The sequence below is a fragment of the Ovis aries genome, chromosome 12, assembly GCF_016772045.2.
Source record: "Ovis aries strain OAR_USU_Benz2616 breed Rambouillet chromosome 12, ARS-UI_Ramb_v3.0, whole genome shotgun sequence".
NCBI lineage: Eukaryota > Metazoa > Chordata > Mammalia > Artiodactyla > Bovidae > Ovis > Ovis aries.
Window position 1 is genome coordinate 61,518,916 of NC_056065.1, and position 17,817 is coordinate 61,536,732.

General features: G+C 41.9%; 1 protein-coding gene across 1 annotated transcript in view; it reads right to left on the reverse strand.

The window, feature by feature from the left end:
• Positions 1 to 17,817, reverse strand: part of STX6 (syntaxin 6) — a 48,755-nt gene that overhangs the window by 28,930 nt on the left and 2,008 nt on the right. The window contains exons 2-3 of the mRNA XM_004013844.6: positions 2,146 to 2,315; positions 256 to 350 (exon numbers count right to left, since the gene is read on the reverse strand). Coding sequence (XP_004013893.1) covers positions 256 to 350; positions 2,146 to 2,315 — 265 coding nt within the window. The remainder of the gene's footprint in view (positions 1 to 255; positions 351 to 2,145; positions 2,316 to 17,817) is intronic.

A 17,817-nucleotide genomic window follows, 5' to 3' on the forward strand; every position in this document is an offset into this window, starting at 1 on the left:
GTGAGACGGATGGACAGGAAGGACACAATAACCTTCCCAAAGGCAGCAGTCTACTCCCTCATTTTTGCTCTGAGAAATAAGCCTGATGATACTAACATCAGATTTCTTTTCTATCAGAGAAATTATATGTGGAAACTGTCATTTAACTCATTTAAGGAGTTTCAGAGCTGACCTAGTAGTTCACATTAAGGGAAAGAGTTTGGAGCAGTCCGACTTTTTCTTGTACAAGTAACACAATAAGATTTCATTCCTTACCCTGACAACCTGCCGAGTACTTGTGATGAAGGCTTTTCTTATACTCAATTCGGTTGCATCAAGGTTGAATTTCCTAGGATTTGCTTCAACTATGCGTGGGTCAAAAAGTCAAGGTAAAGCAATTTCATCAGCCAAAACCTAACAACCAACACCAGTGTTAAACCACAGATCTCTCACAAGCAAGCAATAAAATCTGGCCCAATTTCTGAACACACAGTCAACTTACACTGATCATCCTCAAACTTTCTCTGTCCACAGCTATACAAGGGTCCTTGTGCCCCAAGGCAGAGGTGACCTGCCTGGGTTCACTACAAACCCATGGGTGTCTGGCCACAGCTGAGCTAGGCTCTTCCACACGCCTGCCACTGTTTTGACTCCAGATCATCTTTGCAAGCTGTTTTCATTTGCCATCCCGCTTCTGTCAAGATGCTAACTCTGCTTTTTAATCTAGAAATCGAGGCTTCCCTGCTCTTCTCACCCTGACCCTGGGTCACTCCATGGCTCTCTGCACTCATCTCTTATCATCTGCAAGGATGCACTTGTGATGTTATGTGACTAATGACTGTTCTCTCTCCTCCAAGCCCCGTTCCATCCCCACCATAAGTTCTACAAGGGTTGGTACACTTTTGCTTATCAATCCAATATCAGTAACTAGCAAGATGTCCAGCACATAGCACACTCAATGACTATTTGCTGAATGACGAATACCTATTAAAACTTTTGTTCTCCTTATCTCACAATTTCTCTATCTCCCCCAATCTTTTTCTCTTCCCTCCTATCACGACGTAGGACATATCTCCCTGTAAGGGTGCTTTTGCTCCCACCCCTTCACGTATTTCTCTTCTACTAGTTTTAGAGAACACATCTGTCTTTTAATAATTTAAAAGGTGCCCCAGGGTCATTTTGATGAAAAGAAATTATTCACTCCACAAGTCAACTCTATATGAACTTGTGTGCTGACTATAGACTGATCCTGACAAAATCTGGTTTCCTTTATGTTTTGTTACACTCAAAAAACAAAACAGGCCTCAGAACAGCAAATGGCATATCTTCAATCTAAAGTTATGATTGAATATTTCCAGTTGAAAAAACGGCCATGTAATCCAACTTTTACAGTTCCCTGGTTCATCCATCATATCAGTGAACTTACTTATCATCAATAGCATGACTTGGCATAATAGATCTGCTTTAGTAAGTGCAGTTTCATGAGACAAGATGCCTCTCTAATGCTCACTAGCACTGACAGGAAAGTCTGGGGTAGGATTTTCTTTTGATCTCTAATTACCAATGTATGACATTGGTCTGTATACACCTCCTCAAAATAATGACAGCTAACACTCACAGAAGCTCTCTGTGGGGACTTCATGCAAGTCCAGTGGTTAGGACTTTGAGCTTCCAATGCAGGCATGCAGGGGCACAGTCTGACCCCTAGTTGGAGAACTAAGATCCCACAGACTGCATGACTCAGTAACAAAAAAGAAAGTTCACTGGGTCAGGCACCATCCTAAGCTCTTTACCTGATAAACGTTCAACAGTCGTATGAGCTAGGTACAACTGTTACCTAATGTTCTACTGAAAAGCAAAGTGCCTAGAGTCACAGTTAGCAACTGGCGGAGGCAGGACTTGAACACCCAGTCTGACTACAGGGTCCAAGTTCAAAGCCCCTGCACTATGCGGCCTCTATGTTGTAGAATCTGTCATGCACTGAAGCAGAATTTGATGACTCTACCTTAGCCTCCTGGGCAATGATTTTCAGTGTGCCATGGTACAAATAAGAGCAACATCAATGATAAAAGGAAACATCTAATCTATGTATTTGAGACATCTGAAGGAAAACCTGTCCGTTTGTCTGTCTGCCTCACATGGCACAGATGCCTCAGAAAAGGATATTGATGGTTTCGTCAAGGTCCTCTAGGTCCCATTCTATGCTCCGGAGGTTGTTCCTCAGCTCGTTGGTGGTCCAGTCGATTTCTTCCCTTGTGGCTGTGGATGGGTCCTGGAGGAGTTCTGTCCATCTCTGAAACAATCCCTGTGCAGTGTTGACTGCTTTCTGAACCTCTCTGTAACCAGGTGAAGGGAAAGGAGAGAAATGAGACAACACTTACTATGAACAAGTTAACACAAGACTTTTGTTAACCATTACAATCAGACCCCACCCTCAGCAATGAACCACCATTCCCCAAAGTGTTTCTACGTTGTTACAGAAGGCTCTTCATGGACAAATATCAAAATTCAAAATTTTAAAATAATAGTCTGAGTATTAAGTTTTCAGTTGATTTCAAAATAAACAGCCACCACTTAAGCAGCTATAACATCAAGTTTGTTCGTAAAGTGAAACTGCTAGCCGCTCAGTTGTTTCATTCTTTGCGACCTCTGGCTGCTCTGTCGGTGGGATTTTCCAGGCAAAAATACTGTAGTGGGTTGCCATTTCTTTCTCCAGGGGATCTTCCCAACTCAGGGATCAAACTCGCATCTCCTGCATTGGCAGGTGGATTCCTTACTGTCTGAGCCACCAGGGTGTCCTTTAAATTTTGTAAAGAACAAAATTTAATTTTTCTAACAGACCATACTTAAAAGTAATCTAAGAAGCTATAATACAAATTAACTAAAGGACCATTAACATTCACACATGCTGCTAGCTGGTGCAAAGCAATTTGTATTCAGATGAAGATTCTAAAACAACTATCTTTTCCTTAGGAAGACTGCTGTGAAAGGGGGGTAAAAAAGGGTAGATAGAAGAGTTACTGTTACACAGCTCGGCTTTTAGAAGGTAAGTATTTTAACGTGAGACATTTTAAAATTCAAAATCTCTTTAGAAGATTCCCCAACAGTATTAGCTTTAAATATCTCTATTGTACTTTCTACTCTGCACAGAAGATTAGTGTGCTTCAAGTACAGGGGGTGAGACTAGGCCATTAAGTACTATGGTCTATTTTCTCTTAGATTACAGATACAGCCGCAAGGTCTTAAAAACCTTTCTCCCCACCACTGGGCCAATATCTACCATTACATGTTATAATCTAACACTACCATGTATAAAAGCCAAAAAGGAGTCATTTTATAATCATGGTCTCTTGTGTACAAAGATTATAACCTTCATGCTCCTAAACGAAGATATCTGTTATGATCCTTCCATGATTTCTTAACCAATTCTTCTGGGTGTTCAATCAGTGTGCTTGTTGCCTATGGCTTTAAAAAAGGGAACTGCACGCATCCTGTTCCCTCTGACATTTCAAGTGTCAGAGGAGACGGCACTAGCAAAATGAAGAAAGGTACCTTATAATATCTTGGACTGTGAATACTGATGAGAACTAAAAAGCTGAATGTTAAATACAGAATTACAACACTGGATCCGGCTGAATAACTCACTGAGCTATGTGGCCCACAATCAATCTACCACGAACAGCCTACTACGTTCACAACCAGTTCGTGGGTTAAGCAAGTCCCCTCAGTGTTCCTCTCACATCAGCCCTAGGCTTTCAGTGCTAAAGAGAAACTCTACCTGAGACAAAAAGAGGAAGGACTAAGTAACTGAGATGCAAATCTACTATTTTTACTCTTTATTGAGGTTTCTGGCTGATTTGGTAAAGAAAAGGGCATACATTTTCCCATAATATGAAGTACTTGGTGAAGGGAAGTTTGTGTTGAATTGTGTTGAATATCTTCTCTGATAATAGAAGGCAGAGTTAAAAAGTTATCTAAGATGATACATCTCATTCTGAAGGACATAAAAATTACCAGTTCTATAAAGGAAATCTGAATTCTGAATTGCTTTTTGAAAACTAGAAGTCTCAGGCTGGAGCATACCACATTCTCCACCACCAACAGACTGTAGGATGCTGGAATTAAACTCTTAAGCAGTGATCCATAAACTTTCAGTCTCAGGGCTCTTCTGCACTTTTCAAAATTACTGAAGACCCCCAAAGAACATATTTTGATGTGGGCTCTTTATCTGTTGTCACTTACCATATTAGAAATTCAAACAGATATTTTAAAATATTTACCAATTAATAAAACATTACAATGAAATTACTGTATGTTAATGTTATGCAAAAAATTTCTAAAACAAAAATATTTAGTGAGAAGACTGGCACTGATTCACATTTTTGCAAATCTCTTTAATATCTGGTTTAACAGTAGGACAGGTATATTCTTAAAACTGCTTTTACACTGACTGTTTACATACGTTTTGGTTGAAGCGTATGACAGAAATCCAGCCTCATACAGATATATAGTTGGAAAAATGAGGAGTACTTTAACAGTCTTTTCAGATAACTGGATATTCTTTTTTGTCGCTCTAAGAAAACTCGACAAGTGGCAGTTTCTTAAAGCTCAGCGGCAATATGGAAGCTGAAACTGCACCAAAGACCTCGTGAACCCTCATACACTACAGCTCACTGCTCCATCTTCTATAGTGAATGAATCTTTTACCCACATGTACTGGTCATTTGCAAAGTATTATTTTACTGAGCATCAAAGATCTTCCAAATGCTGACTCATTTCATTACACAACATCCAAAATCATACAATAATATCACCACCAATCCCACCACAAAAACTTTAACTATTTGGAATCTGTAACATGATACAAGTTGAATCAAGCTTCCCAAAATTCTTTTCTTAAAAAAGGCTCTAATTTCATCATCCGTAAAAATATTGTCAGTTGTTTTCCAAGAAGTGACGGGATCACCTCATTCATTTTTGGGAAAATCTCAAGGTTTTTAATGGATAATTCTGATCCTTGTGAGCACATGCAAGTCTCAATAACCAGTCTGCAAGTCATTCTTTAAAGAAAAAATGAGAGTCCGTGCAGGAAAAGTGAGCTATTTCAGCTTGCAACTGCATCACAGAAGTGCCTTCCCTGGAGTCAGTCATCTTACAACACAGCAAAAGTGCCCTGTACACTCTCTCATGTTGTCACAAAGAATATTAAAATGTGTACTGAGGTTGGGAGAAAACAACTGTGAAAACAACTTCTGATTAAATAACTTCTGATTAAATATATTATATATATATATATACACACATATATATATTATACTCTCAAAACTTAAACAACCCAATTTTAAAAATGGGCACAATGAAGACCCAGCACATTCCAAAATAAACAAATAAATTTTTAAAAAAGAAAACTGATTTCTTAAAAAAAGGGGGAGGGCAAAAGATCTACCCAGTCACTTCACTAGAGATGACATACAAGTGACAAGCAAGCACATGAAATGATGCCCAATACCATTAGTCATTAGAAAAATGCAAAGTAAATCCATAATGAGATACCACTCCAAACTTGGAATGGCCTCACACAACCAACCGACAATGCCAAGTGCTGACCAGGCAGTGGAGTAACTGGAACTCTCATGGATTGCTGGTGGGAACACAAAATTGTACAGCCATTTTGGAAAACAGTATAGTCGTTTCTTAAAATTAAACACACAAAACATACATTTACCATATGACTCAACACCACCACTTCAAGATGACACAAAAACACACACTCACACAACAACCTGCAAATTCTTACAGTGGTTTTAGTCATAATAGCCAAAAACTGAAAACAAGCCAAATGTCCTTCAACCAAGGAATGGACAACTCTGGTGTACCTTCACAATGGAATACTACTCAGCAATAAAAAGGAACAAACCATGCCTACATGCAACAATAAGGACAAATCCCAAACGTATCATGCAAAGTGTAAGAAGTTAGATGGCCACACAATGTATGCTTCCATTTCTGTAGCATTATGGAGGAGGCAGAACTATAGGGAGAGAAAACAGATCAGTAGTTGCCAGGTGCTGGACATGGGGGGAGGGGCACAGAGAGAAACTTCTAGGGACGATGGATCTGTCCTACAGCTTATTTGTGGAGGTGGTGGTTACTGACTACATGCATTTGTCAAATTTCACAGAAGTATACACTAAAAAGGGTCCGTTTTATTGTTGGCTAATCATAACTTTTAAAAAGTGAGGAAAAGTGGGGACTTCCTAGGCAGTCCAGTGGTTAGGACTCTGCACTTCCACCAGGGGTCCAGGTTCGATTACTGGTTAGGGAACTAAGATCCCACGGGGTGCACACTGTAGCCAAAAAAAAAAAAGAGACAGAGACCAAGTATTTTTTTTTTTTTTTTAAAAAGGAAAAGTGTTATTGGGAATCAATGAGATAAAATTAGTATTTCTTTTACTGTTTCATGAAGAACAATCTGAAGGAAACGTGATTCTCTTATTTCTTTTTCACCATGAGGGAGGAATAGTTTTGGAGCCATTGCATTGATTTAGGAAAAGGCACAAGCAGTTTTACCTGCCACTGCTTTTGCACCATCAGTTTATGTCTTAAAATGATGAAAAAAAGTAAATAACATTTGAGTAGCATCATGAAAAGCACTTGAAGCTAAGGGGCTCTGCTATGAAAGGATCTTGAGGTGGCCCCCACACTGGGAGCCAAGGGCCATACTTTCATCACCACAACTTTAAAGACGCTGACAACTCAGACTTGAGGGGAAGGAGGAGCAGGTGGGTGGATTCAATCCTAGCAACAGAGAGTGAAATCAAAGAGTCCTAAAGCATGCAAGAACTTGAGCATGTCCTAAAAAAGAAATGAAAGAAATGGCAGGAATTAGAAAAATGCTACTAAGCAATCCCAGGATAACATTCAAAACCCCACAGGCCCGGCCAGTGACCTGGCTCGTATCACTCTCAATCTCTTATTTTTAAAAGAGGTTTCATTTTTAGTTTTCAAGTAGTAGCACAGACATAAGAAAGTCAAAGTAGTCTTATTTTACTTTTCTAAGATGTGTTTTAAGGGACCAGAAAGGTGGGAATGGTCAGCAGTGGTTCTGATCTGAAAAGCCAGAGAGCCTGTAGTATGTCAAGGAATCCCATCTTAATAGCATCTATAACAGGGTCCCTCAAAGTTTATAACACCTCCCAATTTTTCTTCTTTTAATATCACTTCAGCTTAGTATTAGCCTGAAAAAGAAAGCATGGAGAGAAAATGTGTGTCACAAACAAAACCTGTTTTTAAGCCAAATATTAATGGTCGCCAGAATATCCAAAAGAACTTGGGATTCCTGAACAGTTTCAAGACACATGTAAGAAGTACAAGACGCTAACTAGTGATACAACCCACTCAACTCAGAACTATTTGTAAATACCTGGGACTAAATATTTAGAATCACCTGTCATTCCAAGTAAACCGACGAACAGGACACAGGAGTACACAATCAGGCCAGCTATTTGGTATTTGGGAGGATCTCAATAGAGAAGAGGTGGCGGAGCTTTCTTCGCCTGCTTTTTCAGGAAAGGTACAGGGGTTGTTTCTGCATGAACTGGTGTGCATTCCCACACATGTATTTGCACCATCCTCTGCTCATGGTTAGCGCCCACCACACACTGCGCCCCTGTAAGCATGCTGCACCCTGTGAGGAGCTCTGCAGCTGCCGACTCCTTAGTCAACGGTGACCCACCTTCATCCGCGGGCTCTGCAAAGGTCGAAATCACAAGATACTGCCTCTTTCTCCTGTAGAGTCTGTTTTAGCTATTTTCAGGTTTTTCTTTCAAGTGCATAATGGGAATGATTAAAGTCTGGTGCTCAGAACTTTCTACAAGGGGCCATGTACACTTTGAATTTCTGGAGTTCTTTGGCTTAGCTTCTTGGTACAGAGGCTTCCCTGGTGGCTCAGATTGTAAAGTGTCTGCCCACAATGCGGGAGACCCGGGTTCGATCCCTGGGTCAGGAGATTCCCTGGAGAAGGAAAGGGCAACCCACTCAAGTATTCTTGCCTGGAGAATTTCATGGACAGAGGAGCCTGGCGGGCTACAGTCCATGGGGTTGCACACGACTGAGCAACTTCACTCACTTCACTTCAGCTTAGCTACCTTCTTGGTAAGTAACAATCTGCTCACGGACAGCTTTGGGTATCATGTCTGACACCATTTCAACAAAAATCTTGCTAATTGCTTCCCTAGGCATTACAGGGTTAGCTCCTGACCAGGAGATATCTTTCAGCCCCTTGAAGGAGAGAGATGGCTAACTCCCGCATCTGCTGCAGATGCTTCGAAGTCAGTCTCGACTCACATATTTCATGGATAACAAGAGTCACAGCGTGGAAATACCAGGGAAGAGGCTTTTCCCCTTGCTGTCCACCAAACGGCCCATCAAAATGATGAGCCCCATCACATCCTCACAGATAACAACTTCTATAACCAAGAGAATGAAGGCTCTTCACTGTGAGTCATACCAGGGCCCATGGGACCACTTGTAACACAGAGCTTCTTTCCAGTAAGCAAATGTCAAAAATGAAAACACAGCCCACGTCTTTGAAGAATGTATCTTTCAAGCAAAAATAAAAGTAATCCAAGCTTTCAAAACTGGATTCTTCCATTCCTTAAAAAGAGTTGGGAAAAAAAAAAAAAAAAAGAGTTGAGATTGGCAGGACGAAACCAACCCAGTTCTGTGGGGTTTTTTTTTTTTTTTTCTTTTTGGCCACACCATGAGGCATGTGGTTATCTGAGTTCCCTGACCAGAGACTGAACCCTTGTCCCCTGTATTGGAAGTCTTAACCACTGGACCACCAGGGAAGTCCCCCTGTTTGTTTGAAGCTAGCCCAGCACTAACTGGTTAAGCCCCTACCACACAACATTCTGCCAAAGAATTGATGCTCTTGAACTGTGATGTTGGAGAAAACTCTTTGAGTCCCTTGAACTGCAAGGAGATCAAACCAGTCAATCCTATAGGAAACCAATCCTGAATATTCATTGGAAGGACTGATGATGAAGCTGAAGCTCCAATACTTTGGCCACCTGATGCAAAAAACTGATTCATTAAAGACCCTGATGCTGGAAAAGATTGAAGGCAGGAGAAAGGGACAACAAAGGATGAGATGGTTGGATGACATCACCGACTCAATGGACATGAGTTTGAGCAAGCTCCAGGAGATGGTGAAAGACAAGGAAGCCTGGTGTGCTGCAATCCATGGGGTCACAAAGAGTCAGACATAACTGAGCGATTGAATGACAATACAACATCCCAGTCTGTGCCACCATGGAGAAAAGTTCACCATCCCAGCCAACCCTTTGTCTGGGTTTCAGGCAAAACATCCAGATGTCCATAAAATCATTTCTTAGCTGGATCTCACCAAATTTGTTGGTAAGATGGGAGGAAGAAGTGTTTCAGCCATTAGGGAGCTTCAGTTTCCCTGAACCTGTCATTCAGTTGGGCTAACCGACTGCAGGATAATCATAGGTGCAGCCTCTACCAGCCTTTTGATTTCTCCTTTCTTCTTTGACCATGCTGATAGGCTATGAACTGGCATCTGCTCCAGTCACTCTGGTTGTATAACAATGACCCCCCAAATCAGTGACAACAAATGACCATTTCTTCAGTTCAGTCGCTCAGCTGTGTCCAACTCTTTGCAACCCCATGAATTGCAGCACGCCAGGCCTCCCTGTCCATCACCAACTCCTGGAGTTCACTCAGATTCACGTCCATCGAGTCAGTGATGCCATCCAGCCATCTCATCCTCTGTCATCCACTTCTCCCCCTGCCCCCAATCCCTCCCAACATCAAAGTCTTTTCCAATAAGTCAACTTCGCATGAGGTGGCCAAAGTACTGGAGTTTCAGCTTTAGCATAATTTCTTCCAAAGAAATCCCAGGGCTGATCTCCTTCAGAATGGACTGGTTGGATCTCCTTGCAGTCCAAGGGACGCTCAAGAGTCTTTTCGAACACCACAATTCCAAAGCATCAATTCTTCGGTGCTCAGCCTTCCGTGCATGGATTCTCTAGGTCAGGAATTTGTGCCAAACACAGAAGGGATGGCTTGTTCCTGCTCCACACTGTCTGGGGCCTCAGGTGAAAGACTCCCTGGGAGGGTGGCCGCGGCAGGAGGCACTCCTCAGCAGCATCTCTGTGCCTGCGTCGTCTCACCACATGAGCGCTCGAGCAGAGGGGCTGCAGTAGAGCTGGGCTTGTATCCCAAGTCACAAAGATGTGACTGGAAGCTGAACTGGGTGTCTTTTGTGACTTAATCCTCAGGAGTCAAGCAGTGTCATTTCTGCCTCATTCTGTCAGTCAAGGCAGTTACAAAGGTCTGCCTGGGTTCAAAGAAAAGCAACGAAGATCCCAGCTTGATAGAAGAAAGCCAGCTTCCCAATTTAAGAAAAGCAAATGGGACAGGATAGATATTGGATGGCCACCTTTGGAAAAACACCATGGGCTGCAAACACCTATGTCCAGAGCAGCACCTATGTCTGGAGCAGCATCTATGTCTGGAGCAGCACCCATCGTGTATGCCATCCTGTATGTACGAAACAGGGGTCCCTGTTTCACCAACGCACTGAGAGGCTACTGAAGGCAGATGGTTTCCACTCTACTGATGAAACTGAAAAACCTAGGCTGTGCGAGCCTCTGCAGCCCTATCATTGTCCTACCCTGTACCCCATCGGCCTGTCCCACCAACAACCCCTCAAAGGAGCTCTTTTTACCGCCTGACTTCCACACTCAAGCCATTTGTAAGGGGAAACACACACAGCTGCGACCCTTGACCTTCCTGCCATTTCCAAATTCAACTTCACTGTCATAATATCTTTTGCAATAATTCTCCTAGAGGCAAAAAATAAATAAATAAATAAATAAAAGCCTTTAGTTACCTACAGTTCTAGACAATTTTGACCTCAACCTGCCACTGCTTCCACAACTCCCCTGGGACAGTACTACTGCCCCAGTGACACTGCAGGTCCCAGTCACGGTGACTTGAACTCATCCTCGTTTTCAGTGTACTTGACACCACAGCCTTTCTATTTTCTTGAAACTCTCACTTCCTTGTTTTTGTGACATTGTGCTATGTTAGTTTCTACTAATTTTCTCTTTCCTCTTCTTCCACCTGGTCCCAGTATTTCTCAGCAGTACTTTTACAGCTTCTAGGTGCTCATCAACACTAGTAGATTCAAAGGAACCCTTGAAGCTGATGACTCCCCAATTGCCATCCCAACCCTAACCTGTCACCCAGGACTAATTCCTATATTTCAGCTGTCTCCAGGATCATTCCATTTGCCCAGAACCAAACTAATCATAATCTCCCTACAAAAAAGCAAGTATTCAAACAACAAAATAAAAGAGAGAAAAAAAACAACTGTTCCTTCTCTAACTTCCTCATTCTAGTTATTAGTGACACTGTTTTCCAAGACTTGAAACTTGTCTAGACAAGCATCATCTTTGATTCTTCCTCTTACTTCTCACCTTGCACAACCTCTACTTAAGCTGCGTCACTGGATTTTAGATCTAGAAGGAACTTTCACAATAACCAGTCTGCATTCATTAAACAAATAAGAGAACAGGGGCTCAGACTTCTTGGCTTCTGATCTCAAGTTCTTCTGACCCAGAGCACAAGGTGCCTTCCAGTAACAAGACTTTTCAACCCCATCTTTGCAAAGCCTCCTGACAAATCTATTTTCTTAGTGAATCAGAAGACCTGGGTTTGAGCCCTCAGGAGTTGTCTGAACACAGGCAAGTGGCATGGTTTTAACAACTGTTAAAACCGCCTCCTCATTAAGAATTTACAAAAGCAAACAGATTAAATTTAAACTCCTCAACTGGGTATTCCATGCCTCCTCCTCCCCACAAAGGGGCCAACTTTAATTTCCAACCTGATTTCTCACTGAAACAAAATCTGTTTCAGTTGGCAGCTCTTCTTCTCATCCTCCCTTTCCTCATTTCTGGATCTGGACTTTCGCTCACCGCTTCCCCATCTGGAAGAGTCCTTACACCTCTGCAAATGAAAAGCAGACACTTCCTCCATGGCTCAGATTAAGGCCCTGCTTGCTTCATGAAAGTGTCCCTGACCAACATTCCCCGGAGAGTCTTTTCCGTCTCCACAGCATCTCAGCTCTGTTCCAGAATCTTACATGCAATCCCTATCGTCTATCACCTAAACTGCTTCACACAGCTGCACAGTGCTCTTCAAACCAGGAGCCAAACAGAGTATCAGGAATTCAATAATGTGTAACAAATGTCTGCAAAGTGATTTTTACAATGAAACATCTGATTGGGGAGTTGCCTAGGACTCCACACTCTCACTGCCAAGGGTGTGGGTTCCAGTCTTGGTTGGGGAACTAAAATCCCACAAACTATGCAGCAAGGCAAAAAAAGAAAGAAAGAAAGAAACGTCTGAAACATCTGATGGATTTTCAAAAAGGAGAAAATGAGACTTGACTTATATTCAATCTTATTGGATAATAGTACTCTGTAAATAAGGATAACTTTTCTCAACATTGTGAATAAAGTACACAATGCTTGCCTTCAAGGAGCTCACAAAAGGTTCTACACAGAGACAAGAGATAGAGAATAAGACAATGTAACACAGATTGTTTTGCTCATCTGCTTACTTACACCATTATTGCAACAGGATCCATAGCCAAGAACATAGAAATAAAAACTATCCTCCTTTAGGCACACAAAGCCTCCAAACCAGCAAAATATTAAAGGAACACAATATTTATGCCTTTTCCCTACAGGAGAGGCTCACTTGGTACAAAATATTCTCATATTCCACCACTCAATTTCTTAATGGCTTATTTTGATTACAAGCTGCAAACAAAAGAGAGGTAAAAACTACAGATCCCAAAACTCAAAACGGGATCATTCATTCAACAAACACTATGTAGGACTTTACTGAACACAATGATGAAAAAAACATGATTCAAATATGGTGTGTTTCACCTAGCAAATTAGTCAAGGTTTCTTCAAATGAGCATCTCAGTACTGGCAAGGGATCAAGGGAAATGGGTCCGTCAAACTTCAGGGGGTATAGTGGGGTGTAGAGTGGAGAGGAGTGTATCCTGGAAGGCAATTTGGTAACATGTATCAGAAACTTTGAAAATGTGCTCACCCACTGAATCAGCAATTCTGCTAGAGGAATAAAGGCCATGGAAATAATCAGGAACAGCAATGAAGACCTGTGACAAGCAGGGCTTATCATTACAATAATTGTAATAATGAGAAATTTAGAAACATCATAAATTTCATCCCAGGTGATAAATTATATTACATTTATATGACAAAATACAAAGGCAGTCATTAAAAAGCCTCCCCACCAAAGGCATGCTAAGGATATACAGATATACAGATGAAAAGTTTGTAAGACAGTATGATCCCAATTTCTTCATGATTAATAGTAACAACAATACCAATTTATATAAATTCTGGCCTTTCCAATTTATAAGCTTATGAACTTGGAAGTTTGTTTTTTTTCTTAACTAATTTTGTTCATTTGTAAAACGGTAATAACAACAGTCACTAGTGAAGTCGCTCAGTTGTGTCTGACTCTTTGCGACCCCATGGACTGTAGCCTACCAAGCTCCTCTGTCCATGGGATCTTCCAGGCAATAGTACTGGAGTGGATTGCCATTTCCTTCTCCAGGGGATCTTCCCGACCCAGGGATCGAACCCGGGTCTCCTGCACTGTAGACAGATGCTTTACCGTCTGAGCCACCAGGGAAGTCCAATAATAATAGTACTAGTACCTAGTTCATAAGGATTAAAACGACAACACCTGGCAGGTTCTCAGCACAGTGACGGACATATGATAAGAGATCAAAAACTGATGGGTACTATTACATAAAACTATTAACAGAAACAGATAAGAAAGACACCAAATTTTTAACTATTTCTGGATGATGGCATTTCAATGAATTTTTTTTTTTTTAATATTTATGCACGTGGCTGCACTGGGTCTTAGTTGTGGTACGCGGGATCTTTAGTTTCAGCATTCAAACTCTGAGTTGCAGCATGTGGGATCTAGTTCCCTGACCAAGGATTGATCCCAGGCCCCCTGTATTGGGAGCTTCAGAGTCTTAGCCACTGGACCACCAGGGAAGTCCCTTCAATGAATTTTTAATCCTTTTAAAAATAGTTTTATTTCCTACGTTTTCTAAAATGAGCATATGTTACTTTAAATGTTACTCCAAAATAAAAACAAAACAAAAAACCAGTAAGACATGGCCTTTCCTCTTAGAAAGGGCAGACTGTTTGGAAGGAGACACATAAACAGACATTTAAAAGAGAATGTTTACTGAGCACTTGATGGATGCCCCAAACTGTGCCAAGACAACATACATGCCTTAACTCATTTAATCCTCATAACCGATAAAGCAGGCATTGTTAAGCCAATTTTGTACCTAAAGAAACAAGTTCAGAGAGGATAATGAACATGTTACATCAAATAATGGATAGAGGTGAGATTCCAACCTTAGATCAGCCTGATTTACACAGTTCAGTTCCTTCACCAAATCTCACTGCCTCTGGAAGTCACATGAAAAGAAAAATAACATCCAGAGCACGCATTTCCTTTCCCTTTGCACCTAGCTTTGTTTTTCTTACAGAATCTACCACCACCTGATATACCGTATATTTGTCCACTTGTTTACCAACTGTCCCTAGAATATAAGCTTTATAAGGACAGGAAAGTCGTTTGCTCCCCGCTGGAGCTTTCGCCCCTGGTAAACAAACAGAGAACAGACCCTCGTTAAGTGTTTTAGAATGAAGGATTCTGGACAGAGCTGTGACCTGATCGCGTCTCCAAGGTCACATCCGGCAGCAGTGCAAATGAAGCTTGCCGAAGAGGCCACTTATAAGAGTCCAGGTGGGAGAGGACAAGGACATGAATGAGGGCGGAGGAACCAAAACCAGAGAGGAAGAGAATTCCAGAGATATCCCGGGGATGCACTAAGAGGACCTGGTGACCAACTGGACACAGGACTGATACAGAGTGTGGAGTCAGGAGTGAACAGGGCGAACAGGAGGAAGGCATTTTTAGGTAGCGGGAAGGAACTGACAAAGAATTGGGGGTAAGATACCCACCCCATAGCATGGGAGATGTCAAACAATTAGTAAAATACACAGAACACTTGAGAGAGAGTTGGGTCAGAGTGACTAGAGTGCGGGATGTACACAGAACCACCTGATGCAATGGGAATGATCAAGCTCACCCAGCGAGAACACACATGGAGAGGGTCAACTAGGCAAACTACAAGTGAAGGGCCGGTCTCAGTTCATTCAGCAGGGCCAGGAGTTCTGGGAGCAAACATACCACTGAGAGCCCAGCGGCCCGACGGTGGTGGTTCTCTCCCATGTTCTGCTGTTCCGCTCTGAACAAGACGTCGACAGTATCAAAATCTCACAAAGCACTCAGACACCGATCACTGAATATTTAAATTAAAATAGCTTTCTAACTGGTCTCCTTTTTAATCTTTCTTCACACAGATGCACCGAACACTACTACCAAATCAATATTCTCAGGACCCTAATTTCATGTCATTTCCCTGCTTTTCATAACTATTCATGGGGTTCTCAAGACAAGAATACTGTAGTAGTCTGCCACTCCCTTCTCCAGTGGACCACATTTTGTCAGAACTCTCCACCATGACCTGTCTGTCTTGGGTGGCCCTACGCGGCATGGCTCATAGTTTCACTGAGTTTCAAAAACGCTGAGTGCCAAAAAAAATTGATGCTTTTGAAACTGTGGTGTTGGAGAAGACTCTTGAGATTCCCTTAGACAGCAAGATCAAATCAGTCCACCCTAAAGGATATCAGTCCTGAATATTCATTCATTGGAAGGACTGATGCTGAAGCTGAACTCCAATACTTGGGCCACCTCATCTGAAGAGTTGACTTACTGGAAAAGACCCTGATGCTGGGAAAGATTGAGGGCAGGAGAAGGGACGACAGAGGATAAGATGGTTGGATGGCATCACAGACTCGATGGACATGAGTTTGAGCAAGCTCTGGGAGTTGATGATGGACAGGGAGGCCTGGCGTGCTGCAGTCCATAGGGTCCCAAAGGGTCAGACACAAATGAGCAACTGAACTGAACTCCCTGCTTTGAAAACTTCCAATGGCCTCAAGATGAGCTCTTCTTGATTTTATTCTACCTGTTCTGTGAAGTGTTAACAGTATGAGGAGAACTAGACAGCTGAATATTGAATCCTGGGTCTACCACCTATTAGCTTTGTGACCCTGGGGAAGTAACTCAATCCCTCTGTGGTAGCTCAGTTTCTCATCTGTTAAATGGGGCTAATACCCACACCATAGAACTCTTCTTACAAAGCGGTAATTCTTATGAAGTGCTTACTGAGCTTGCAACACCTGGCATTGATGCGGCATCCTTTAAATGTCAGCTATTATTATTATTACTTCTCCAAATAAACTTCCTACTCCACCTGGGATGTCCTCCTTGATTTCTAAACACACGATGCCCATCTGAGGGCCTTTGCTGGTCGTGTTCTCATCTACGAACCACCATTCCTTACCAACCACAACCACCAAAGAGAACTTATTCAACATTTATGCTATATTCAAGGTGGCAGGCTGGACATACAGGAAAAAGAAACAGTTCCCACCCTCAGAGCTCACAGTAATAATGACAGAGAGCCAGAGGAAGAGGTGTGATAATGTGTTACAGGTGTCAAGGAAGCACTTTCTGGAGGCAGTAGAGATGCTGACTTTGAATCCTGAAAGCTGAAGTGAGTGCATCCGGCAGAGTGGATGCATATGGGGTCAGAGCACCCAGTCCCACAGTCACAGTCACTGTACTGAGTCTGGAGATCCTGGAGCTCTGGGCAGGTACAGTAGGCAAAGGGTAGAGGAAGGCTGCATCACAAGGCCAGGAAATCTTGAGACTTTCCTCCAGACAACAGGCAGCCACTAGATGATGTTAAGTAGGGAACTCCTGCTTGGGTTCTAGAAGAGCTACACCTGTCCTGCCCAATATGGACGCCACATGTGACTGCCGAACTACACCAGCCTGACTGTGGCACTAAGTTTTAAATTTTAATTAATTTAAAATTTAAAACTGATACTCAAATGCACTTACCAAAAATTTTAAAAATATACTTGGAACAGTTTGGGTATGTGAATCTACTTTTTCAACTGTAAGTTTAACGGATTCTAAAAACAGATCAAGTGTCTCTGATGAAAATTCAGCATCCAAATTGAGATGTGCTGTAAGTGTAAAACACACACCAGATTTGAAGACAGCACAAAAAGGGTGAGAGTCTTCGTTAATAATCTTTATAATTATCATGTTGAAATATTTTGACTATATCAGGTTATCGATGACATTAAAATTAACTTTACATGTTTTTCACTTTCCCTGTGTCTACTAGGAAATGTAAAATGGCATGTGTGGCTCACACTGCATTCTGGAGAACACTCGTCCAACAAAACCAAGGCAGACGCAAGAGGAAAGAGACTGGAAGCAGGAAGACCAATTAGAAACTCTTCTTGATGAGTCCAGGAAAGACACCCAGGACTGAATCACCTAAGTGATACCCATCTTCAAAACCCAATTCAAGACCTGCTACTACGTCCAAAGCTTTTCCAATTGTAACCTGTCCTAATGGGATGCCTTTCTCCAAACTACTAGGGGACTTAATCATCTGTAGGATTCACTTCAGCACTTAACCATTTCCACCAGTCATTTCTACTTAATTATTGGGTGACTTGTTTCTCAGATTAGACTACCAGCTCCTAGGCTAAAGGTCACAATTTAGGCTTCTTTCATTTTTCCACATCA